The sequence below is a fragment of the Xenopus laevis genome, chromosome 1S, assembly GCF_017654675.1.
Source record: "Xenopus laevis strain J_2021 chromosome 1S, Xenopus_laevis_v10.1, whole genome shotgun sequence".
Classification (NCBI taxonomy): domain Eukaryota; kingdom Metazoa; phylum Chordata; class Amphibia; order Anura; family Pipidae; genus Xenopus; species Xenopus laevis.
Window position 1 is genome coordinate 84538709 of NC_054372.1, and position 27746 is coordinate 84566454.

At 38.5% G+C, this 27746-nt stretch overlaps 2 protein-coding genes and 1 pseudogene across 2 annotated transcripts in view; 1 reads left to right on the top strand and 2 right to left on the bottom strand.

Annotated features, from left to right (window-relative positions):
* Nucleotides 1-555: 555 nt before the first annotated feature.
* Nucleotides 556-12353, bottom strand: dnaja1.S (DnaJ heat shock protein family (Hsp40) member A1 S homeolog). Its single transcript, XM_018243542.2, has 9 exons — nucleotides 12198-12353; nucleotides 9141-9308; nucleotides 8640-8823; nucleotides 8270-8374; nucleotides 6041-6268; nucleotides 4286-4400; nucleotides 3603-3718; nucleotides 2418-2518; nucleotides 556-1054 (listed from the first exon to the last, which is right to left on the bottom strand). Exons 2-9 carry the CDS (start codon nucleotides 9270-9272, stop codon nucleotides 833-835), a joined length of 1203 nt encoding a protein of 400 aa, XP_018099031.1. The 5' UTR covers nucleotides 9273-9308; nucleotides 12198-12353; the 3' UTR covers nucleotides 556-832.
* Nucleotides 12354-19299: 6946 nt separating this feature from the next.
* Nucleotides 19300-25105, top strand: LOC108704639 (annotated as a pseudogene).
* Nucleotides 25106-26118: 1013 nt separating this feature from the next.
* The window catches only part of elp1.S (elongator acetyltransferase complex subunit 1S homeolog), a 79552-nt gene continuing 77924 nt past the window's right edge, over nucleotides 26119-27746 (bottom strand). The window contains 2 exon segments of the mRNA NM_001096471.1: nucleotides 26119-26239; nucleotides 26648-26726. Of these exon segments, the coding sequence (NP_001089940.1) occupies nucleotides 26172-26239; nucleotides 26648-26726 (147 nt within the window). The 3' untranslated portion in view covers nucleotides 26119-26171.

The window sequence follows — 27746 nt, forward strand, 5'->3', positions numbered from 1 at the left end:
CCGTACGGCCTAACAATTCGATTACGATGCGCAATGGGCTCCGACAGGATCGGCCAGGTCAAATTCAAACCTGTCCGATCGACCAAACGTCCGATCTTCGCAGGACGAAAGATGTCGGCACTCAACAAACGATCCGAATTATCGTACGAATCCTCAATTCGAACGATATTCTCAGTTAAGATGGTCATAGACGCACAGATCCTGAGATTTGGGGGAAACTACCTGTTAATCTATGTATTATAAAAAAAAAAAAAAAAAACCTATGAATTATCCACTAAACTTTTTGGTTTCTAACCACCATATATTCAAGGCTGTCTTCCATATTACCAAGGTTTCCCTTTAAAACATTAGAATTGCAACTTCTGCATGCATTGTTATCCAAGTTTAGATCTATAATGATCTAAAATCAAAGAGTACAGTTTACTGCATTTTGGAGAGGACTTTGTTGGATGTATGGTAATAAGAATTATTGTGGCTACATCGTGTGTACAATGTTGAGCCAATTAGTAAAACGGTGTGCAAGTATGGAAGCAAAAATAATACACACAAACAGTACACTGTTGAACGACAGAGTTTAATTTGTCACAATTCTTTAAACAGCAGTTTTAAAACATGTAGCATGTGCGCCAGATAGTCCTAACATACAAGAGAGACGCTTCATTTGGTTGTGTTCAGTGATATCAAAGGCCTAAAATTACTCCATAAAATGAAGAAGTTTGTTTGTTCTAGGTACTTTTACAGCAAAAAGTAACTGCTCGATCATCCTCTTCATACAACACTGAGTTTAAAAAAAAAAAAAAAAAAATCTGAATGTAGGATTCATTTGCTTCATTTAGGAAGTCTGGCACTGAACACCACTTCTTGGGTGGTCGTCATCATCATCGTCGTGGTATGCTTCACCATTATGCCTACGCCTTTGTTGAGATGGATCAAAATCCATTAGTTCAGCCTGCTCCATGTCTTCGGTCTCTTCTACCACTTTCCTTGCAGGCAGGAGCTTTTCCAACAAAGGAAGTTTGTCTGATGAAATGAAGTTACTGGTTGGAAAGTTAACCTATAATAGAGACATAATGTTACACACTTAGCATTTCAAAGCAAAATATGGAAGGCTGATAATACTTTCAGCACACAGATTATACAAGAAAATCAGTCTGTATGCAAACAGAAGAAGATTATAATCTGCTTCATAATTTCATGTTATAACCCTCCTTCGTACAGTACTGTAGAACAGCTCAAATCAGTGCCTTAAAGAGATACAGGCATGAGAAAAACTGCTCTTCAAAATATTAATGTACATAAAAGGTGACCTAAAGGTTATGTTGACTATTTTTCGCCTATAGGTCTACTTTTGTGTTACTTAAAGTTACTAAACCCAACTGTTTTGCCAACCTGACTGTCCCTTCTCAGCCTGTCAGTTACTGTGTCTAATGTCAAAGGACTGATACTTTTCATTTTAGCCGGCGCATATTCAGGGAAGGCTTTTGGGGAAGATTGGTCGCTGCAAAAACGAGGCGATTAGTCGCCAGGCGACAAAATCTCCCCAAAACGCCCTGTGTGGAATTAGCCTTAACAATTTATAACCATTTTCTTCCTTTATATTGTTTGTAGTATATCCATGCATAATACATCAGTCCAATGAATCAATGTCTGGAAAAGATAAAAACATTTTAAGTGTTTTACTAAAAAGGATTAAAAAAAAAAAAGTTATTTACCGGAAAATTTTATGTAATTCATATTTTCTATTTAAAACTGATGGTGTAAGGATGCCCAACAGTCATATCCACCTAGCCTCCTTTTTCAATAATTCCTTTACTCTGTCACCCCGGCGATGCAATTTCGGAACTCCATCAACCACCTGATATTTTAATTGGTGCACACCTTGCACCTTTTCAACAAAAGGACAGCCAACTGCCTGTTCCACCTTCTTTTTCTTAATGGCTGACTTATGCTCACGTATTAGTTCCTTCACCATACATGTTGTCTGCCCATACATTGAAAACCGCAGGGGCATTTGAGAACATAAATGACAAAAGAGGAGGAATAGGTAAAGTGGCCCTTAATCTTTATGGGGGTGCCCTTATGTGAATGGAAAATAACGTCGCTCCGTGAACAGTTGGAACAGCAATTACATGTCAGACAAGGAAAAGTGCCCTGTTTCACTGGTCTCAATACCTGTTGTGTCTTACTATTACTCCCCATGTCAGTTTTAAAACTCCTGTACATTAGGTATACCATCCTTGAGGAGTCCCCAATGTTTATATAAAATTTTAGAGATATGCGGACTCAGCGAGTTATATTTTGAAACAAAATCTAAGCGTTTGTGTTGTCCCCTTTATGGCGTTTCTACTTGGGATTGTTGTTCCCAAGCCTAGCGTTTTTTTAAAAGCACTTGTGTTCTTAAAATATTTTCCTCTTACCTGGAATTGAACAATGAGACGTCCTTTGTCATATGGTCTGCGATAGATTGGCATGCCTTCATTCAATACACATTTCACATCTCCATGTTTAACAATCTGGCCTAAACAAAAAGACAACATTCACATTCAAAAATGTATTCAAAAAGACATTACAGTAAACATAAAAATCATTAACACGTGAAGATATTTGTGGCTACTACAGCAAATAAAAGTGCATGAAAACATAAATTTTGCCCCTTTATAGATCCCTGGTGAGTCTCGTCTTGAATACACAGCACAGAAAGGAAAGAGATGTGCATAGTATGTATGCACTAGGGTCATTTGGAAAAGTTGAAATTCAGACTTTTGTAAACAAATTAAATATGCAACATCTCTGGTACCACAATAATAGCTCATAATGCATGTATCTGGTAGAATGCTATCAACTGCAAAAACATAAGCATATATCTTAGTACTGCCTTGGGGCAACAATTTAAGCGGAATAGGGCAAAAAGTTTACCTGTGGAGAATACATTATTCATTGTATTGTGTAAGAACAAAACCAGAGGGGGGGGATCAATAGAGAGTTAACATCTTTAAAGGGGAACTATCCCTCTCTCAGCATCTGTTTCTCTTTCTTTTTGCAGCAGTTAGGTCTCAGATATTCATTGAAATTTAGATCCAATATATCTTATGGGGTCTTCCTTTGCTAGCAGAAGAATTACAGCTCAGTCAACTAATTTCAGTACAAAATAACTGCCTTTTGCACAAATTCTGCATGTAGAGAGAAAGGATTTCTGGAGATTTTAATAGAGAGTGAGCCCCAATACATCTTATGGGGGGGGTCCATGTGCCTAGAAGATATATTGAATCTAACTTTCAATGAATATCTGACACCCAACTTCTGCATGAATAGAGAATGAAGATAAACAGATACTGAGAGAGGAATAGTGAACATAAACTTGATTTCAGGACCAATACAGAATATTTAAATGATTGTATTCAGAAAGTTTCTTATTTCAGCATGCTGAAGCTTATATTAAATATTCATTAAAGTGATCCCCTTTAAAAAAAAACAAACTGTACTTTAGCAAAATTTCCAATTAACCTGTATGCTATCCTATGTGGGGATGTGTGAACATAAACTTGAATATCTGTGAAGACATTGCAACTGCCCAGCTTGCAGGCACATCTTGATTTACTAACCAGGATGAGAAGTAATTATTATTGTCCTTGAATCCAACGTAACAATAGGTTTGTGAAAACCACATAGTGCCTCCACAAGCTCTATTTTCATGTGTATAGTTAGGTCTTCATTTCTCCTGTTAATAAAGACAAGCAAGATATTTAGTTAAAAAAAAAAAAAAAACCCTGACCACACATCACTTCTTGCTCTCTACAATAGGGGTCGGCGCAGATCAATTTGTTTTTTCTGTAATATAAGCCGATGCTACAGGGCTGATTTCTGAAATTCTGATGCTTGTTGCACTTGTTTCTTTGCAGTCATGTAGTAATGATCTGTATTAATTCCTAACCAGCCTTATATTGTGACATTTATATTATGTGTGTACAGTATATTGTGAGTGGGTCCTAAGCTCAGGAACTGACAACAGCCCAGAGCATGTGCAGTAAATCAGCAGAAAAGTGGATGGGGAACTAAAAGGGCATCTTTGGTGGCACAGATATTCACTGCTAAAGGGCTGTGATTGCCTTGGGCTGGTACAGAAGTCAAAAACATAAGCACATTGCTAGCCTACTTCTAGTTAAGCTTTAGTTCTCCTTTAAAGACTGGAAGGATCATGGGGAGATGGCAAATGTACAGTATAGTCCCACAAAAACTGGCCTCTAATTTTGACCAAGGAGAAAAGCTGCTACCAAGTAATGTTTACCTTGTAAAAACAGAATGATCTTTTTGGTCCAAAACAATAATAATATCCCCAGGCTCTAGTCCTGGTTCCTGGTCCCCTTCACCAGAGAATGTGATCTTCTGACCATCTTTCATTCCTGTTGAGATATATGTAGTTTAAAGTGTACAGTATTTTTACTAAGATTATACATATTAAGGGAAATATACAACTGTATTATTTCAGTCTAACACATTAATGTTAATTTCTTTTTGTATTCATGAAAAGAAAATGGAAGGCTATATAAAGTATATGAGAAAAGTATGAATTGCAAGGAATATGCATTAAACAAACTTGCTTCAAAAAAGTGCAATGCCTTCAGGGTGTTCTATTTTAAACAGTAAACAAAAATGAAAATTTGTTGAAACTATCACTTTAAAGAGGTGGTTCACTTTTCAGATAGATCACTAGAAATAATGACTTTTTCCAATGACTTTCTATTTTCTAAGTGTGACTGTTTCTCTAATATTGAAGTATAAAGTGTCATTTTTTATCTTCTGAAGCAGCCCTGGGAGGGGGGGGGGTCGCCAACCCTGTAAACTGTTTGATACATTTAGTCGATACATTTGTTATCTTTGTCCCTGCTGAGCAGAATCTCTGGGTTTCATTACAGGCAGCTGTTAGAATTGATACAATAGTTGCTATTACTCCAGAGATGCTGCTGAGAAATGTATCTAAATGTTGCAAAATTTTAACAGTTTAGAGTCTGCACTTGAATTACTGAGCTGCCAGACTGAAACACAGGGACATTCAACTTTAAACTTAGATTTTGGAAAAACATTAAAAAATAAATAATGGAAAGTAATTAAAAAAGTCTATTTCTGGGGAACAACCTAAAAACAATTGAATGAAAAAAAAAAGAAAATAAATAAAAAAAAAAAGTGTATGGAAGATGAACAACCCCTTTAAATTAAATCAGCTTAAAGGAACAGTTCAGTGTGAAAATAAAAACTGGGTAAATAGATGGGCTGTGCAAAATAAAAACATTTCTAATATAGTTTGGCAAAAATGTAATGTATAAAGACTGGAGTGACTGCATGTCTAATACAGTAGCCAGAACACTACTTCCTGCTTTTCAGCTTGCTAACTCAGAGCTAGTCAGCGACTTTAAAGGGGGCCACATGGTACATTTCTGTTCAGTGAGTTTGCAATTGATCCTCAGCATTCAGCTCAGATTCAAAAGCAACAGATATGACCCATGTGGCCCCCCTTGAATTAATAGGAACGTTCCCCGCACTGCCTCAGCTGTATATTAGAATGCATCCAATCCTCCACGGGTACACTGCTATCCCGATATATACTTAACAATTTCCAAGAATGAGGAGAGCACTCAAAAATAGCAAATTATGCTGTGATTATATTTATTCAAGGCTACTACACGACATGTTTCGGATCCATGTTGATCCTTTATCAAGTGTCATCAAGTGTAATCCATGTGGCCCCCCCTCAAGTCATTGATTGGTTACTGCCTAGATTGGTTAAGCCAAGAGAGCTGAAAAGCAGGAAGTAGTGTTGTAGCTGTTATATTACACATCCAGTCACTCCAGCCTTTACACATTACATTTTTGGCTAACTATTAGAAACATTTTTTATTTTGCACAGCCTATTTACCCAGTTTTTATTTTTACACCGAACAATTCCTTTAATACACAAAAAAAAAAAAAAAAAAAATGCAGTTTTTGTGCTTAGAGAGACATTCATGATAGTTAACAGTAACACTTCATTATGTGAAACACATACCCTTGTCAATATGAACTTCAAGAATCTTCTTCTCTCGGACTATCTTTCGCCCAGTGCAGCTCTTACACCGGTCCTTTGGATTGATCCGCTCTCCCTGTCCTTGACACTCTGGGCATACGGATTGTATCTGTTGAACCATTCCAGGTCCTAATTGGTGAATTCTAATCTGCATGCCAGTGCCCCTACAATTTGGGCAGCATTCTACAGCTCCTTTTTTTCCACCACGACCTAAACGAAAGGTGAAATGATAGAAAAAGCGGGGGGGAAGTTTTGTTCAATTGTACAGGGTTTTAAAGGTCAAAACTTAGTAGATTTCAGCCAAATACAGTGAATCTAAAATTAGTCTTTAAAAAGAAAAAAAATGTATATACTTAGATTTAAAGTCATATTGAATACACAGTCATATGTAAAAGTTTGGGAACCCCACTTAATTCTTTAGAGTTTTGTTGATCATTGGCCGAGCATTCAAAGTAGCAACTTCCTTTTAATATATAACATGCCTTATGAAAACAGAAGTATTTCAGCAGTAACAAAGTTTATTGGATTAGCAGAAAATTAGACAGGAGCAAAAATGTGGGCACCCCCAGAGAGATTACATCAATACTTAGTTGAGCCTCCTTTTGCAAGTGTAACGGCCTCTAGACACCTCCTATAGCCTTTGAAGAGTGTCTGGATTCTGGGTGGCTGTATTTTTGACCATTCGTCAATTCAAAAGCTCTCCAGTTCAGTTAAATTTGATGGCTGACAAGCATGGACAGCCTGCTTCAAATCATCCCATAGATTTTCGATGATATTCAATCCAGGGTACTGACTTTCTAGAAAATTGGTACTTCTACCTCTGCATAAATGCCTTTGTAGATTTAGAAGGGATTTACATAATAGGCGCCTCTAGGCCCACTGCCAATCGTCGTCCCTGTCCCCTCCCCTTTACCTGTGCAAATTTTCATCTCCTGGACCGGAGCAATGGGGATTGGCGCATGGAAAATTTATATATATAAAAAAAAAAAAAATTGAATCTCCAGCGCATCCCCTTTGTTTTTGAACCAATGTGGGTGTGGTTCGGCAGCATGCCACCCCCTAAAATCATGCCGTCCTAGGTCCGGGCCTAGGTGGCCTTTCCACAAATTTAGGCCTGGGTCATTGTCTTGTTGGAATATCCAACCCCTGCGTAACTTCAACTTTGTGACTGATGCTTGAACATTATCCTGAAGAATGATGATATTGGGTTGAATTCATCCGGTCCTCGACTTTAACCAGTCCCTGAGCTAGCCACACAACATGATGGAACCTCCACCAAATTTGACAGGAGGCAGCAGGTGTTTTTCTTCCACCATGCAAAGTGTTTTTTGTTATGACCAAATAACTAAATTATTGTCTCATCAGTCCAAAGCACTTTGCTCCAAAATTACCGTGGCTTGTCTAAATGAGCTTTTACGTATAACAAGCAACTGAGTTCAGAAAGGGCTTCTTTCTCACCACCCTGCCATACAGATGTTCTGTGTGCAAATTGCACTGAATTGTAGAACGATGTACAGATACACCATCTGCAGCAACATGTTCTTGCAGGTCTTTGGATGTGATCTTTGAGTTGTCTGTAACCACTCTCACAATCCTCAGCATATGCCACTCCTGTATTTTTCTTGGCCTGCCAGACCTGGGTTTTACAGCAATTTTGACTGCAGCCTACCATTTCCTGATTACATTCCTTACAGTTGAAACTGACAGTTTAAACCTCTGAGATAGCTTTTTGTAACCTTCCCCTAAACCAAGATACTGAACAATCTTTGTTTTCAGATCTTTTGAGAGTTGCTTTGAGGATCCCATGCGGTCACTCTTCAGAGAAGAGTCAAACAGAAGCAAATGGCCACCTTAAATAACTTCTCATGATTTAACACACCTGCCTATGAAGTTCAAGGCTTAATAAGATAATCCAACCAATTTGGTGTTGCCGGTAATCCGTATTGAGCAGTTACATGCATTCAAATTAGCAAAATTACAAGGGTACTCAAATTTTTGCACAGCCAGATTTTCACATTTGATTTAATATCATACAACTGAATACTAAAAATCTTTGTTCAGAAAACATCCCAGTACTCAGATGTTCCTAGGAAATGAAAGACATCGGTTATCTTTTTTGCAGTGAGTGGAGTAAATTATTATGCAGGCTGAGAGGGGTACCCAAACTTTTTCATAGGACTGTATAACATTTTAATAAATGCAATTACAAACCTTCACATTTGTCACAGATAGTATTCTTCTGCACGGCAAGTTTTCTTGTGGCACCATTATACAGATCTTCAAGTGATACAGACAACTGATGAACTACATTTTTACCTGCAAATAAATATTCAGTTCAAATTAAAAATTGTTATTTTTTACAAATAATTTTAATTAAGTATCTTAGACTGGGCTGCATACAAATGGACTTTTGGTTAGCAAGTCTCCCAGACTTTGAAGAGTCATGGCTGCAAGACAATATAACAAGAGTAAAAAGAATAAGGGCCATGTGGTTGACATTTCTAACCAAAAGGACAGAACAGAGAAAAGTGAAATTGGCTTAAAAATGTGAAAGTGTAAAAAGAAAGGGTATTACTATTACCTCTTCTCTCTCGCTGCATTCGTCCACCGCCCCCAAAGAACATGTCAAAGATATCCATTGGTGATGCAAAGCCGCCTCCTCCTCCCATGCCTCCCTCTTTAATTGCCTGCTCACCACCCTTATCATACAAGTCTCTTTTCTTGGGATCAGAAAGCACTTCATAAGCCTGGGAAATCTGTTTGAACTGTAGAAAAAATAAGTTGGCCCAAAACAAAACTACAGCATGTGTGGGACTGTTCAAGGATTGTACAGACTTCTATATGACATTTTAAATGATTTCTCCTTGAACATAAAAAAAACCAATAGGGTCATATTTTCTAGTGACACTAGACCAATAACTAAAATTACTGGAAACTCAATTAAATTTGATTGCCCAGAGTCAAGTTATTTATGAACTAAGAGCTCAATTTAATAAATGCAAGAGGGTCAACAGAATACACAGTGTTTTAATAGTTTAATAAGCACTTTCTATAAAACCGCAGAAGTATATCATAAGCATACCTTTTCACCTTCATTGGGATTCTTGTCTGGGTGATACTTGAGGGCAAGTTTCCTATAAGCCTTTTTCAGCTCATCTGGGGTGGAATTTGGCTTCACTCCCAATGTATCATAGTATGCAGTTTCTAGCACCATTTTCAATGTGGCTGGCAGTAGTGGATTTCTTTAAACCTAAGGTATCAGGCATAGATTTTTAAGCAATGAATACGTGTAAAGATGTGTAATTATACAATATACATACAGTTAGCAATCAATCATATACAACAAGTAGATCGTTCCGTTATGCCCGCCTTGAGGTGACTGCATCAAAGAGCCAATCTGGTCAGTGCCCCAAGATTTTAAAGTATTCCAATTTTCATCCACATACAAGTCTGGTAGGTCAGATCAAATGTGAACTCTGATCGGTAGAAATTGTGGCAATTGCACTTTGCACACTGCATCTGAATGGATAGTGGCAGGTCGGAAGATTGGGACATCAGATTGTTTAGTCAGATACAAGGGTAAAATCTGCATGTCTATGGCCAGTTTAATCAGTTTGAACGTGCTCATGATTTGGCTGAACCTGAATATAACAAGCGTGCATGGTTTCTGTGAATTACTAAAACAAATTCAAGATTCAGTGCATCTTTAATTAAACGTCACTGCTAGCTGCATGTGGCTCACTATGGAAAATTTACAGACACCAGTCTGCTCAAGGACTAGGTAGACTATTTTTTTAAAACATTATCAGCCTATGTAAAGTTGAATAGTTAAGTTGTAACCATCACCATCATTAAAACCCATTAACCATAAATTCCCACACCAACTATGGATATAATGTAGGATGTGTAACGCTAATTTGGCTAGGCAGACCAAAAAGGGGTGAATGTCCAGCTAGTGATAGGAGCATGGGTTACACGTGACTCAACAAGTGTAAGATTTCAGGAAGGGTGTAGTGTAAAGATCCTTGATGTAGCACAAAGCTGCTCTTGCTAGCTACACTCTCTAATATTACTTACACCACCTCTGATGAAGCATCCAATGGTGCGAAATGCGACAGGAGGGTGTGGCATGTATGGGGTATGGAGACAATAATGGGACACTGCCAAGTGGTATGTAAGAAATTAATCATTTACATTGTTTGAATTGATTTGGGTGATTTTGCACTAATAAATGTCTGAAAAGTTAACATTCATTTTTGCTTTGATATTACTGCGTAATGCTATTGGACCCAAGCAGGATACTCACTCCTAGAGAGCATATAAACATATTAACTTTGATAAATATCCCTGCTACAGATCCTTGATTGAGCACAAAGCTGCTCTTGCTATCTGTTATCTCTAATATCTAACAGATATAACCTGTTTCTAGCTTACTTTGTTCACTGGGTTCCCTGGTCACCGACTCTGACACTAGAGGTACTGGTCCCTTTAGAGCAGGTGTCCCCAACTTTTTTTACCCGTGAGCCACATTCAAAAATAAAGAGTTGGGGAGCAACACAGGCATGCAAAAAGTTCCTGGGGTGCCAAATAAGTGCTATGATTGACTACCTGGTAGCCACTATGTGGACTGACAGCCTACAGGAAGTTCTGTGTGACAGTACACCTTGTTTTTATGCAACCAAAACTTGCCTCCAAGCCTGGAATTCAAAAATAAGCATCTGCTTTGAGGCCACTGAGAGCAACATCCAAGGGTTTGGTGAGCAACATGTTGCTTGCGAGCTACTAGTTGGGATCACTGCTCTAGGGCCTTGGTGTACCCAGGCTCAATGGGCACATCCAGCTGATCAGGATAACAGCAGCCAAAGAGGAAGAGCCACCCCTTTCCAAACACTTTATTCAAGGGGCAGATTTATAAAAGGTCGAGGTGAAGTTTCGAATTGAAAAACTTCAAATTTCAAGCTATTTTTTGTGTACTTTAACTAGGGAATAGTCCAACTTAGATTCGAATTTAAAAAAAACTTCTAAATTTGAAGGTCAAATTTTTATGAAGTACTGTCTCTTTAAAACTTCGACCATTCGCCACCTAAAAGCTGCAAAGTGCTGTTTTAGCCTATATGGGGGGCCTCCTACAACCTGTATGGAGGCAATTGGGGGAGTTTGGGAGAGCGAAGGTCGAAGTTAAAAAAACAAACTTCAAATCGAAGTATGATTGTAGATTCTTAGTATGCCAAATTCGGCCCACTTCGACCCCAAAAAAATTCAACTTCCATTTGGTTGGTCTTTTTGAATTTTTTTTTCCTTTTGAAAGTTTTAACTTTGACCTTTGATAAATATGACCCTAAGTGTAGTAGGAAGTGGTCATTACACCTCTTGGCCAATAACACTGGATATGTAACTATAACTAGATCCATGGGCTTTTGCCCAGCAACTAGGGAAAAAGAATGAAAAGTAGGGGTTTAAAGCCATAGGGGCATTATAACCCTATGGGTCCCTACAGGTGCTTCATTTAATACTTTGGGACAAAAGGCTAAAAAAAGCAATTATTTATGCTTATTAAAGCCATCTCTTTGACTTTATATCTTGCATGCATTTTGTGCCAGTAAAGCCCAAGCATTAGTGCGGATATGGTGCGGTTAGCTTATTCAATTCTCTTAGAAACACACAGAGTTGGGTCACCTTTCAGGCATTTGTTGCCTAGTAACCGGCTATCGATCGAGAGCAATGAAACGCTGACGCTAGTCAAATAACACATTCCCAGATCACTGGATAAGACAGTGGCAGCTTCAGGCACAGAAACACTCCATATTGGCAGGTCACATACGTTCCATTCGCCTGCCAAAGACGAACCAATATAACCTCGATGCGGCGTCTTACACCTGAAGCTTAATTACAAAAAAAAACCCATACACACACACAGGCGCACGATTTGCTGGGAAACAAACTGTAGAGAATTAAATTCCAAACTATACAAAATATAGATATAAACCGCTGACATCGAAATCTCGCTTATATAAAGACAATGACTATGGTATACAAAAAAAAACCAAAACAACCAATACATCACACGTGTCATTCAATTTATTTGAAATAATAAAACAAAATTAGTATCGTACGAACGTAATAATGGCAGCATACTTACAATTATACACTGGATATTGACGGTAGCTTGCGGTCCTCTGCGTCTAACAGCTTCTAGAAGGATCGAGGGAACAAGAACCACATCCGGGAACCTTAAAGAAAGAAAAGGGGGTGGTGTAACTTGGGTGACGCCTCGAGGCCGGAACCGGCAAATACTCAGGCTCCAATCCTATAGCGCGTTGTAATGAGGGCGGAACGTGTTGCCAATAGCGCATGTTGCGGTTCACTGCAGTACGCTTTGCGTTCCAACCGTTGCGTGGCGAGAACATTTTTGGAAACATTTGCCGTCCTCGTAAATTTCTAGGATAAGGATTGCTTTGGCTAAAGCAGCACGGAAACTGCTTGTTTTTCTTTTTTACACTCACATACGTAGTAGTTACATAGTTAAATTGGGTTGAAAAAAGACAAAGTCCATCAAGTTCAACCCCTCCAAATGAAAACCCAGCATCCATACACACACCCCTCCCTACCTACTTTCACATTAATTCTATATGCCCATATCTATACTAACTACAGACTTTCGTATCACAATAGCCTTTGATATTCTGTCTGTCCATAAAATCATCCACTTTATTATCAACCTCTATAAAATAAGGTAACATGATAGTAATGGCCGCCAGAGGTACAATTCCACTTACATGCCGGCCCTTGTATATATAAGCTCCGCCTTACAAGTGCTTAGGTTTAAGATTAACTACATACAGCCTTAAGGCTTTATGATTGTGCTAAGGGTCATCTTTCCGATTTAAGCTTGAAATGCAAGACTTTACAGCAAGGATGCGTCTGTGTGGCTGCAATAGGAAGCCCCAAGATGTTCGTGGACTGATATTTTCGCCTGAAACGTGGGGCCAAACTGCACTTATAATTACAGAAATGTTTGCGTCATATTGAATCCACGTTCTTCAAGGTGATTCATAGTATTGAGTCAGTTTCCTGTCAGCTCGCTTCTTTTATGTGAATAAGTAAATCGTGTTTTCAGGGGATGTCCTGCATTATCTACTTCTCCAGCCTGGCTAGAAACGCTTCAGAGTAAGAAAAGTAGTTCCAAATTGGGCATCATGGCAGTTCTGTGTCTATTAAAATGGTTAACTGATTTTGTAGCGTAATGTCCACAAAATAGGATGCCTTGTTTCCAGCCTGGCCTGAAAAGTTATTGGTAGAAAGTTTGTCAGGCATACACAATCTCAGTTATAAGGTACATTGTGGTTTATGTTTAGTGGGGATTTGGCAACAGTTCAAAGAAACAGACTGACACACGAAATTGCATTTCCACAGCTTAATCCCCTGTTTATATTATATCTACGGAACACATTTTAGGACATCCTGCAGTGAAATGCATGTGTATGCCTTCGGAATGGCGCATCGGTCGCTTTTACCGTCACTCATCATCCAAATCTGCAGTCACACCTCTGTCCTCAAAGTGCTTGTTGAGTAGGGTGCCGCAGGGTTCTCTTTTTTTTTTTTTGAGCCCACTTTTACTCAATTTAAACATTAGTGTATTGGAGTGGGCATTGTATCAGTGTCTGCAAATGACACAAAATGGACAGAGAAAGACCATGGGGTACTTGTGGATCATAAACGTGCAACGCCAGCCAGAGCACAAGCCGCTATATTAAAACATGGTATAAATATGCAGTAGGAGACAGAACATTTTTGCCCTTTTACGGGTAAGGCCCTATCTGGAACATGTAGTGCACTTTTGGTCTTCAGTGCTCAAAGGGATATTATTGAATTAGAGAGAGAGTCCAAAGAAGGGCAACTAAATTGGTAAAGGGTAAAGAAGGTCTCTGTTATGGAGAAAGACTAGCCAAGTTACTTGGGGGGGGGTACGATAATTATGCTATATATTCTATATAATGTACCAAACGATAAACTCTAAATGGAACAAAAACTACAGAACAATCATTGGGGTACATGCAGCTTTGCATGTTTTCATGTCCTGCAAGCCTTATGAAACATACATGATACATCTTATCAATATTGAGATCAGTACTGTGGTGTCCTTTACCTGCAGCAACAGATTACAGCATACACAGGCATATTTCTACTAGAATCTGGCTGCAAACCAATGGTTATATACCGTATATACTCGAGTATAAGCCGACCTGAGTATAAGCCGAGGTACTTAATTTTACCTACGAAAACTGGGAAAACGTATTGACTGGAGTATAAGCCTAGACACAACTACAGCCCTGTCTCCCAGCAGCGCACATTCCACCAAAGCGACCCCGGACTTCTTTGCAAAGTTGATGGTGACAGAGAATTGCCAAACGGATTACTGTGTGCATTGTCCCACTGTCCCACTACCATGTGCAGAGGGTGCTGTGTGATATTGCCATCACTGTTAATCCTTCATATAACCAACAGAGGGCGCTGTGTGATGTTGCAGTCACTGTTATTCTTTCATATAACCAACAGAGGGTGCTGTGTGATATTGCAGTCACTGTTAATCTTTCATATAACCAACAGAAGGCGCACTGTTATTCTTTCATATAACCAACAGATGGCGCTGTGTGATATTGCAGTCACTGTTAATCTTTCATATAACCAACAGAGGGCGCACTGTTATTCTTTCATATAACCAACAGATGGGGCTGTGTGATATTGCAGTCACTGTTATTCTTTCATATAACCAACAGAGGGCGCACTGTTATTCTTTCATATAACCTGTCTGATTAAATAAGCGCTGCGAACGAGGACAAGGATTACTGACGATTATAGTGGACTATGTGACTCGCTACCTTAGCGATTTCAGAGGCCTTGGGGTGTACATTACTGGGAGATAAGTATTTACTTTTGCCTTTCCTTCTCCTTTAAATATTTGCTGCCCAGGATATCAGTTTGTCCAGATCCTGCTGCAAGAATGAACCGTCCTGGCTGGAATTAATTGGCTTGCATAGTTTATGCCATCTGCAAACACCAATACAGTGTTTACAATGGCAACGGCGGAGCTCACCTGACTCACTGTGTCTCATTTTATCGCTGCTCTCGTGAGAACCCGGCAAATTATTTCCGACTTTAGTAAAATTTACACACTCGCTGGTAAGTGCTGACTGAATCATTCTCGGAGAACGTTCAATTCAATAGCATCTCAGCTTTATAAGCGCACGTTGATTACAATTCAGCAGTAGGTGTACAAAACTAATGTGTTTTCGTGCCTCTACACTCGTTACTTCCTCAGAGTTATGCCCTCCCATAAATCACTAAGGAACAAATTAATGAAAAGTGGACCCAATAGAGAACCCTGCAAGACCCCACTAAGATCCCTACTCCATTCAGAAAAAGAACCATTAACAACCATCCTCTGTACAGTATCCTTTATATCTGCTAAAACAGTAAAGCAAGAAAAACCTGACTGATAGTTATAGCTTTGGTTCAGGCGACATTTCTTAAAGGAAAATGATACCCCTAGAATGAATACTTCAGCAACAGTATCATATTAACGAATCTTGTCCAATATTGCCCTTTTACATCTTTCACCTTGAGCCCCCATTTTATGGTATTCTCCGTGCTCCCTCAGAGATCACCTGATCAGAAATACTACAACTCTAACTGTAACAGGAAGAAGTGTTGAAGCAAAAGACAGAGCTTTGTCTGTTAATCGTCTGATATGACCAAACATGTATGGTTTGTTTTGTGTGCACCACCATGAATTTAAAATCCCAGGGAGCAGCCAATATTTTTTAAAATGGCAATTTTCTATTTGTTACTCAGTGGCACATACAGGTATTGGATCCATTATTCTGAAACCTGTTAAACAGAAAGCTCCATATAACAGGAAGGACATCTCCCATAGATGCCATTTTAATCAAGTAATTCACATTTTAAACATATTTCCTGTTTATCTGTAATAACAAAACAGTAGTTTGTACTTGATCCATATAACTAATCCTTATTTGAGGCAAAATAGTCCTTTTGGGTTTAATGTTTAAATTATTATTTTTTAGCAGACTTCAGGTATAGCTATCCAAATTTTGAAAAGATCCCTTATCTGGAAAACCCCAGGACCTGGATTACAGGTCTCATACTTGTTTTTATGAAATTGGTTTATTTAGTTGAAGCTTTAGAGTTTTACATAGCAGTTTTGAGCTATATATTTTTTTAGAGATCTACATTGTTTGGGGGTAAATGTATCCCAGAGCTGACAACTTTTTATGCAGGGCGATATGGGGAGTTACGGTGCGCATCAAAATTATCCGGGTCTGTGACGTAATAGGAAGTGATGTCACACATCCGCAGAATCTCTCCTGAAGCCACAGAAATCACTTCGCTGACGTCTCTCAAATAATCTCTGCGCATTGGACTTTTGTCTGAAAATTGCACATAATCGCCAGAAACCGGGGGGGTGATGAAAAGTGTGTAATGGGAGATCGGGGAACACAGTGTAAAATATGGTAATTCATGTTAAAATAGGGGGAGTTGACAGCTCTGGTATCCCCTTCCCAATATAAGACAGAAAATTCAAAAATCACCTCAAAACTTTTCAACCTATAAAAAACTGTCTTTTAAAGGCGCATTTACCTTTATCTAAACTAAAACTTAAAAGCAGTCTTCCATTCACATAGTACTGGCTGTACAAATGACTTGTTTTTTGGCTATTTTCTGTCTTTCATAACAATTTTTTTGGCCTGTTTTAAGAGACAATGTTTGAATGTTGGTTGGTAAGGATGGAAAACATGGCCGAATAAGGCTCCCTCATATAGAGACACTGATAAATGACAAGAAATGCTCTAGACATCAAGGTAATTACATAACTGTTTTAAACATACAGGTATAGATCCATATCCAGTAACCGGTTATCTAGAAAACCCTGAATATTGGGAAGTCCATCTGCCATAGAGTCCATTTTGATCAAATAATTCACATTTTTAAAAATGATTTCCTTTTTCTCTAATTATAAAACAGTACCTTGTACTAGATCTCATTTAAGGTATAATTAATCATTATTGGAGGCAAAATAATATTTTTAGGTTTATTTAATTAAAATAATTATTTAGTACAGTTAAGGGATATTTCTCTAATTTTTGTTCTCCAGATTTTAATAGGTCCTGAGCATTCTGGATAACAGGTCTCATACATGTACTATGTATATTTTGCTCTATCTATAAAATGTAAGTCCATCTTAGGCAGAATTGCATATGTTATAATTTTTGTAATGCATTCGTAAATCAGTTAATTTTTCATGGGCCAGATGGTCTTAGTGGCAACCCCGATGGAACCAGCACAGTTTTCCTATTTCTACCAACATTTTGTCAGTTTACCTGGTTCTTTGTTGCTCTTTTTAAACTTTTCACTGTCATCTGCATTTCACCATTAATTTGTGTTAACTGGCAGTTATTTGCTCTTACCAGGAAATCTTGGTAAAAAAGGTTTGGGACCCCTGCTTGAGAATGTAAGGCCAAAAATGAAATTATAATTGGTAAACATGTCTCAGTGGTACAATATGCGGACTATGGTTCATTAATAGCTTTGAGGAGAATATTTTAAGCAATGTATATCACTTTTGGTGGAAAATGTAATTCATCCAGGATATGCCATTGTTCTGCCTCCCTTTCTAAGCATTGGAAGTGTAATCTCTTTTAACTTATCAAGTTGTCTTGAGATAGCAATAACTGACAAGTTGACTCAATCAGAATGGCACCTAGAAGACCGTTGAGAAGTTTATTTTAAAACTCTGAAGATCCTGACAACAGTGAACATCCGGATAGATCAAAAGATTATAATCCACTCTAGCCATATAGATGCAGTTCGAAATGGAGCCGAGCATATACTACTGGAAAAATGGAGTAAACCAAACAGACAGAGATCAGATGGGATAACAGGAGGAGAGATGGGACAACACAAGGAAAAGCAAACCACGAAACAATGATGCATGTGTAACATGACACTCCCCGTCTGAAATCTTTAGATTAAATAATGAATAAACATTACTAAAGTCCTAATATACATGACGGTAGCTCTCTGTCCTTGGCATCTGCAAATGAGAAGGAAAGGAAGAAACAAAGGAGAATAATGCAAACATTAATACTTGTTGTTGCTCAATAAGTTGTCCGAGGAGGTTTCCTTCCCCTTTAAAGCAGAAGCTTATTTTTGAACTCCAGGCAAGTTTTGTTGCATAAAAACCAGGTGCACGGCAAAACAGAGCCTTAATGTAGGTTGACAATCGACATAGGGGCTACTAAATGGGCAATCACAGCCCTTATTTGGCACCCCAGGAACATTTTGCATGCTAGTGTTGCTCCCCAACTCCTTTTACTTCTGAATGTTGCTCAAGGGTGCTAAAGGTTGGGGGATCCCTGATGTAGCGGATACTGGGGTGAGAGGTGCTGTCTGATCTGTGCTCTCCCCATCTTGCTTTGCCACAGGAGAGTTATCGGACAACAGAGAAGAACTGTATTGAAGTGGATGAAGTGCTTGTACATGATCTTCACTGTTGCATCCTATGCACTTAATAGTCTCCTTACAGATTTTGCCAAGGTGTTCTGTGGAGGCACAGCATTTAAAACAGACCCCAAATTTCCTTAAGTTCAAAACCCAAATATATGACTGTGTAATTAAGTGTGCATACAAAAAACTAGAGGATTTATTTACCAATATGAGATGACAGTATTCCTTGAACATTTTTTTTTTTTTTCACCATTTGGAATAAGCATTAACTAACTAACAAGCATTAGCTAACTAAAAAGTTCGAATTTCGAAGTACATTTTTGGGTACTTCGACCATCGAATCGGCTATATTCGACCATTTGACTTCGATCAGAATGATTCGAAGTAAAAATCGTTCGACTATTCAACCATTTGATAATCGAAGTACTGTGTTCATTACCAAAAATAGTATCCTATTCAAGAGGGCAGGACTGCATCGTGGAAGCTACAGTATATAGCCTAAACACAAACACAAGGTTAATCTATAGTAGGCAATACATGGAATATTCATAAAAAATATGTTCTCCTTCTAACATGTTACAACTGTCGTAAACAATAAAATTCTAATCAGATCATAAAATGTGAGTCAACTTAATTGCAAACTTTTTTTATTTTAATATGTTAAAAGCCAAGGCCACTGGAGCCAAGGTTTAAAGGCTTCCATGCAGGATCCAACTATGCAGGTATGTAGCACACTGGGCAGATTTATCAAAATTGGAAATTTAGTTTTTATCATGATTTAATTGTGTTTGTTCTAATAAGATTAAATTAAAGAATATAGATTGTGCAGGCATATTGATAGAAAGAAACAAGTATCTACATTGCAGAGACAGCAACTCCATAAGTCAGCTGAAGTTTCAAGTAATAGATTCAGTAGAGGAACCGAGAAGGGGTGGCAATAGATTACTTATGCTCAAGAAATTTGAGATGATGTGGATCCACAAGTTAGATACCATTTGGCCTCGGGGCCTTAATAGAGAATACACACCTGCCATGTTTATTTCTTAGGTAGAGGTATGTGTCCTGTATTTAATATGAGACCGTGATTGTATACTAGTAAAATATTTTTTCCCCCTTCTTTTCAAAGGTTACTGATAACAGATACCGAGTGCCGACATCATTTCCAGGCATATCATTATGTCGGGTATGTACTGAGTGCGGTATGCGGAATGGATATGGAGTGTGCCTCAGGTGATAAAGATTATACTGTTCGAATGTACTATGTATTCTTTGGGGTGTATTTTGCAAAATGAGCTGTTAATCACTTAAGATGTGCCTTTTATGTAAAGCAACAATTTTTCTCTTTTTATCAAAGATTTTTGTAACGTTCACTATTAAGAGTTTATCACAATTGGTCCTTTTTATCTCTTTTTTCAAATTTTAAACTTTTTATCACTACATTTTTAAGTGTGTATAAAGTAAAGTTGAACACCAGGTGGAAGATGGACGTTTTATGGAGTTTACTGAAATGGACTGAAGTTTTTATATTTTTATATTTTTGACCATCATGGGTTAAGTAAATAGCACTGATTTTGTATGGTGTCACAGGAAGAGGGAGTGGCCTTTTTTGCCACACCCCCTCCTCATACTTTAAATATGGATGTGGGAATTGTAACACTAGGCTTGATAAAGGGCCCGGGCGGCCCGAAACGTAATAAAAAAGCCCTGTTTAAAATAATTTGATGCAATAAAATACACGTTTGTTCATATCTACGGTGTGCTGCTATCTGCTCTGATTGGATAATTTGGCCCTGTAACAGGCGTGGGTCCTTCAGTACAGCACCTGGTACCGCAAAGGTATGTGTTCAAGGTCTTAATCTCTCCACCTCAGTTTCTACATTGCAGAGACAGTGAGGGGCAGCACAGGATTACATGGACCACGTGAGCTATTTCAGCTAATAGTGTGGTAAGCCATTAGTAACCAATTGGTGTGGAGGAAAAAAATTCATCGAAAAACATACTTTATATTGTTTATATTGCTATTTTTGTGGAAAATTGGGGATAGTATGACTTACTTTTTACTATATTTGTATTCAATACTTGAATGTGATCACAAATGTATGTTGTTTGAATATTTAGTGACAAGTAGGCCTATGAAACACATGTTTTTTTTTTTACTAGTCCTATAGTTAAGAACTTTGGTATTCAAAATCAGCAGGGAAATTTGTAACTGTGCAATTATACAGCATTGTCAAATCAAACCCACAATATCCAATTATCAGTAAGTTATTTATACAGGTCTTTAAAGGATGATAGAATTGTGGTGATCATGGACAAATACCCCAAAGCATGATACCACTGTTGGTTTTCCCATGGCAATCCATAACAAGCCTTAAGGTTTTGAGAGCGGAGCATGTGGAGCTAGTGCAGCATATGCATGCTGTGGGACAGAAGATAGCAAAGGAGCACTCTGATTCAAAATGTGCACCATTTAGGTTTGGTTACCATGCCATTCCAAGCATGAGGTGAGACTAAATGGCGGATGTTATTTGTCATGGCTAAAATACATAGTACTAGCACAACCCCCATATCTCCCATTAAAAGTTAGCAAGAAGCTACTGCTAAAGTGGTGGCTTTTTGTCTCTAAACAGTAAAGGAAATTTATCCTTTATTGGTAGAAACAAAGTTCCATGTTGCCATAGACTTTTAGTACCAATGATCTGCTGTTTGATCTTTGCGGGATGTTTTGTGATATATTTATACACCTGCAGTATTCATTTTACTAACACTGAGTTGAATTCTTAGCATTTAAGTTGTCTTTTTCATTTTAGTCATGTTCACTTACTGTACATGTCATCAGTCAAGATTTGGATTCACCTTGCCTTAAAAACAAAAAGCACTGGAACTCTTTCACTACAAATTACTTTTTGGAATCCCAAGGTAACAATTTTCTTATTATTTTGTGCTGTAAAAAAATGTGGCACTAGCTACATTAAATTGTGGCAATAGTCCTCTTAGAGGACCAGTATCGTCAAAGTGAAAATACATATTACATTTTGTATCTGTTGATCTAGAATTTACAAATCATTTCTTGGCAACAAATGTTTATATGACAAGTACATATCTGCTGTAAATCTGGGCCTTTTCTCATTTTTCAGCCTACAATGGCTGTCCTCATGACTACACAGCAGCTTATTTATACAGCAGGGAAGATACCCGTATATACTCGTGTATAAGCCGACCCGTGTATAAGCCGAGGTACCTAATTTTACCTACAAAAAAAGGGAAAACTTATTGACTCGCGTATAAGCCTAGGGTGAGAAATGCAGCAGCTACTGGTAAGTTTCAATAATCAAAAATTGAGGCATGAGTGGGTTAAATGTTTTTGAATATGGTTTTATTTCAAATAAAAACAGTAAACTACTGTAACTCTGTAAGTGAAGAAAGGGTCAATATGGTATCAACAATGATACTTTAAAAGTACAACCACCTGAGCTCAATCAGCAACCAAGTTAAATCACAAAAAGTTAAAATCCTTCAAAACTGGATTCCTCCTCATCATCTGTTTCTCCAAACAGAGCTTCAATTTCAGCTGGTGTGAGGATGTCAGCATAGACATTGTCATCATCATTGAGTTCGCAGGCATCACTATCACTGCTGTCATTCTCATACAATGCGCAGTCTTCACTGCCATCCATAGCATTACTAATGCCACATTTCTGGAAGGCGCATTGCACCATGTCCTCTGGAATATCTTCCATGCATCTCGAACCCACTTTGCTATTAATTCAATGTCAGGCTTTGTTAGATTTCCAGCTTTTGTCAGTTTAGCTTGACCAGATGACATCCATTCATGCCACATCTTTCGCACACGGTCTTTGAAAGGTTTATTTAAAGACACATCGAGGGGCTGCAATACAGATGTAAGCCCACCTGGAATAACAGCCAAAGTAACTTGAGAAGACTTTGCCAATTGTTTTATGTCATCAGATGTGTGGGCTCTGAACATATCCCAAACTAGCAATGATGGTTTCTTTTTTAAGGCTGCTCCTGGTCGTGCATTCCAAATTTCTTCCAGCCATTTTTTTGTTCCGTCTGCATCCATCCAGCCTTTAACATGTGCACGCACTGTAATTTTTGGTGGGAATTTTACCTTTTTAGGCAAGGTCTTTCTTTTAAAAATAATGACAGGCCGCAGCTTAGTTCCATCAGCCAAACATGACAGAACAACTGTGAAATGATTTTTTTCATTTCCTGTGGTTCTGAGGAAAATAGTTTTGTCTCCTAAACTTGCCACAGTTCTGTTGCTTGGAAGATCAAAAGTCATAGGTGTTTCATCCATATTCCCAATATTTCCCAGGTCATAGTTATGAATCCTTCTTTGTTTTATGATGAATGATTGGAATGACATCACTTTTTCTTCAAGGTCTTGCGGCAACTTCTGTGAAATCTTTGTTCTCTGTCGCAAACATAGGTCAAACCTATTCATGAAGCGGGTACACCATCCTGCTGACGCAACAAAATTTTCAATGCCTGGTACTTTATATTTGTCATCCTAAGCCATTTGAAGGGCACGTAAGCGAATTCCCATGCGTGTTACGCAGTAACCATTTTGACGACACTCCATAACCCATTTATGCAATTCAATCTCTAAAGCCCCATAAGAAGTTGTTGAACCACGTCGAGCTTTTTTAGCCTTTTGGATCTTTTCCAAGTCAGCCTTCATTTTCCGCCACTCCCTCACTTGTTTTTCATCAACACAAAATTCCCTACTTGCAATACTGTTATTGCTTTCTTCTGCTCTTGACACAACCTTCAGTTTGAAACTAGCTTCGTATGACCTGCGTTTTTGTTTTGGTCTAGGATTAGCGGTATCGGTATCCATTTCTAACAGGATAAAAAAAAATGTCAGTCCCCCCATATATACAGTAAAATAACCTTATAAAACAGCCCATGTACGGTATATATTTATGAATTCAGTTGGTGGTTAGGAATTTCCTAATGTATCACTGGTTGCCCACTAGAGAAACTCATCCCTTACATGGCTATGCTATAGACACAAGCCTTTAATGTGTGTTACCAAAAAGCCAGGCAGGACTGCTGCTTATAATGGGGATCAGATAGGATCTGTGCAGCCACTGGGACAGAATGTTCTGTTATACAGATAGCTAGAATCTCAGCTGCCATAAAGCAGGACAGGACTGCTGCTTACAATGGGGATCAGATAGGATCTGTGCAGACACTGGGACAGAATGTTCTGTTATACAGATAACTAGAATCTCAGCTGCCATAAAGCAGGACAGGAAAGCTGCCAAGAGCTCAAAGCCCCCTCTCCTCCCAGGAACCTAGCCCAGGCTGAACACACAAGCAGGGGGCTCAGGTTACTACTGGGGAGGAGGATGGGAAGAGCCACACAGCTGTGTGGCACTGAAAACAAACTGGTTACAAACATAACCGGTAGGACTTGTCTTGAGCACGCACAAACAGTAGGGGCTGTAGTTACAGCGGATCAGAAGATCTGTAGAATGGAAACATGAAGCAAAGGCATTTCCTTCCCATTAAAAAATCTGAGCTCTGTCAGTATCACTTTAAGTTGTTTTTAAGGATGCACCAAGTCTATAATTTTTGGATTTAGACAAATACTGACCTGGACGTCACAGACGTCACCCAGCAGGGAGCAGCGAAGCACAGCGCATTATACACGTCACGTGACGCACTGACTGGCACCGCACTCCGCACATCACAGCAGGACGGCAGCCAGGCAGCAGTCAGCAAGAGGCGCAGGCGCATTACGCGCAGCTGCGCATATTTAAATTTTTTCCTTACCGTACTGCAGCAGTCTCATTATAGAAGCGCCCCTGCCTGCAGAGACGCGCCAAAGATTTTAAGCTGTCTGGTCGGGACTGTGTACCGGTAAATGGCAGCAGTAATGGAATCCAGGACAGCTGCAGGTCGGAAGCGCAGCCATCAGCACGCGCATCAGTCAAATAGGTAATTTTTTTAACTGACCCGCGTATAAGCCGAGGCAGCATTTTTCAGCTTATTTTGGGTGCTGAAAAACTCGGCTTATACGCGAGTATATACGGTAAGTATTGAACATGTCAACATTTTTCTCAGTAAATATATTTCTAATGGGGATATTGACATGAAATTTACACCAGATATTGCTAACAACCCAAGTAATCCATGCATACAATGAACGCAAAACAAATAAATCCATGAATGAAGTAGTAAAGTGGAATAACACGGGGAATAAGTATTGAACACATGAAGAAAAGGAGGTTTTTATTTTGATAGAAGTCCTTTTTTGGGTTACCGTTCCTTTAATAATGGTCTTTGTGAAAGGATTCTTATTTAAAATGCTTATTAGTATTTTCTGTGGTATCTTTTGTCAACTAATACTTTTTTTTTGGTAAGTTGTGAACTTCAAAGAAGGAATAGCCGAGCTTCTGAAAACTCCTCCTTCTGTGTCACATATGCAAGAAGTAGCAACCAACTATTCCTCAATTGAAGCAACACTTGAAGAAGCATTAGCCAACATGATCTAATTGTAGTCCTGGTTGTGGAGATGCTAGTGGAAACCTTTGCTAATACAAAAGAATACATCCTACATTGCTAGTTCAAGTACACCCTTTTTAATAATTTTCATTAGCTAGTACTTATGTTATTTGGTTAGTTACAAACTGATACTGAGAAGCAGACAATTCTCTACAAACATCCTTGGCACATTGTGCCTGTATGCAGCCATCTATCAGTTGCTTGAAATCCACGTGTCACTAGACAGAGAGCCACAACAAAATGCTTAAATGTGTTTTCTGGTCAAAATCCATGTGTCACCTTTAATGTCTTGTAGATTCCATTTACTGTAAATAAATGACTGTCTGAGCAGCCACATTGGAGTGCTTTCTTTGCGGACTGGAAAATGTAGAAAAATTATAAGGACCGAGTACAACAAGAAAGAAATTAAGAACATGACCAGATGGCCTAAGACAGTACTAATGCCTAAAGTGTCATCCTTTGAATACAAATTCACAAGTGTTATTTGAGTCAATTAATTGGGACACTACACTTCAGATTTGCTTTTCATTAGCAAAATACTTTGAAGAAGTTGGCCATAATAAACCTTTCTGATTGGTTGCAACTCATCCTAAGCTTTAGCCTTATCATAATCGACTACACCAGATTGGGCTACACCATTCAGCCATGTGGCCAGAAGCAATCAGGTTTGCTCCTCTTTTGTTGCTGTTGTAACAGTTTAGATAATGTAAATATAATATATTTAGAAAATGCACCCATTAATATTTACTTTATGCCAGTGTTGGTTTAAAATGTCATCTGAGTTGGAGTAATTTTAAGTTTCTGCTTTACACGGAGCAGAGTATAACACAGCTGGCTCTATGAACAAGTATTTCGCACTCCACTAAAATTAAAGGCAGCATAGATCACTGATAGAATTGCTTTGGGCCTATCGGAGCCCACCCAGTTGGAGAGCAGATATTGTTGAAGAGGTAAAGTATTCTTTCATTCACAGTTTGTAACAACAAACGACTGCAATGTTGAGTAATACATCTTTATTAAGGCATTGCATTGTGGCGAGACTATCTTCATATTACAGAAGTAGACTGAGTTTCCATTGGATGTTTTTATTAAGTTTGGGAGCAGTGAATAGCTCAGAATCTGAAAGGCAAAACAAAGAAAAGTAGTTGCATTTTGATGGTTTCATACAAGACTTCTGAGGAGCATTACATTTGAGTTCAATATTTACATCTAATGACAATGTTTTCATAATTTTACGACAACCTCTTTTTGTTTACGCCACCCTAGGGCAAAATGTGGAGTAAAACAATTTTGCATATTTAATTTTTTCTGGATCTGACACCAGAATACAAACGATACCACAGCTTGGGAAGTGGTTCAGCAAAGCAGTTAAAGAAGCGCACAGAGAATGTGTACTTCTACACTAAATGTGTTCACAAAGTTAGCAAAGGGAGGAAGAAGCTCTCCATCTACCTTGCTGTATTAACTAAAGTTTGTAAATCAGCGTTTTCTATACATAAAAAATTATCAATATATAGGTTAACATACCTTGCATTGAGATGTTTACATTCCTTTGGTGCTGATAGGAAATTGAAATACTGTTTGCAGTTGAGTGAGGACCTAGAATCTAAAACATCAGGCAATAGTTAGTTAATTGTGCTCACAGTTGTCCAATTTAACGTTAATCTCAAATAAGCAAAGCAGCTGTGGACTTTTCAATGGTATTAATGTTCTTTGAAATTGGCATTGCTATTGAAAGCAGTATATGTCTGTTTACATTCTCTGCAAGCCAGGCTCCTGAAAAATATAAACGCAGAGATACAGCATAGCTTCTTTTTGTTGTTTTTAAGATTTGGAATGAAATTAAACAGTTTTCAATAGGAACTCAAAACCAAGCAATAAGGAGAGACCAGTAGAACAGGAAGGAGCCCAGAGATACAAATGACCCAACCTACCTATCATTTAAATACTGTACATTTAAATTTGAGACAATTCCTCTCCACCCAAAAAACCTATGCATAAGGGCACAATAAGGCAGAGAAGTGAATGCCCTAAAGTCAGCAGCATCCTGTATCAGCATTTAAAAGTAGAGTTTCCACATGTCTGTGGCTACATTGAGCCAGTGGAGATTGGCTTCAAAATGCCTGCTTTTTCGGGCCTGACTACGCTCTGCTTTATGTAGCTGCACACAGGTGGAAACAAACGAGTACAAGCCACTGATTTCAGCACATTCAATTCTCTCTTTCACATTAGTGAAATGAGCTGCAACTTGGTCTATACTGCTGCCTGTGAGTTGAAGGTGTTTGTAATCGACACGTACTGGCACGTAGTGACGTGCTGCTCTCACCTACTTCTTTAGTTTACAGTACTGGCACGTCAGTACTTCTATTGATACATTCAGCTCTAAAGAAATATGCGAGAGCGGCGCATCACTATGTGCCAGTACGTGTCTATTGCTAACTTTTTCAGCACACAGGCAGCAGTATAGACCAAGTGGCAGATCATTTCACTAATGTGCCCAAGTATTACGGCTAGGCGATTCCTGATTGCACTGTGCTAGTGGGCCGCATTATTATTAATTTCATGATGGAGGCTGAGGGCCAGTGTAAATTTGAAGACGGGCCGCATTTGCCTGACTTAAAGGAAC

Coding starts and splice junctions, on each gene's coding strand:
- dnaja1.S (XM_018243542.2), bottom strand. CDS start 9,272: ATGGTGCTAGAAACTGCATACTATGATACATTGGGAGTGAAGCCAAAT. Junction 8,824..9,140: donor ATCCCAATGAAGGTGAAAAG/GTATGCTTATGA, acceptor TTTTTTCTACAG/TTCAAACAGATTTCCCAGGC. Junction 2,519..3,602: donor AATAATTACTTCTCATCCTG/GTTAGTAAATCA, acceptor CTTTTTGTTTAG/GCCAGATTGTTAAACATGGA.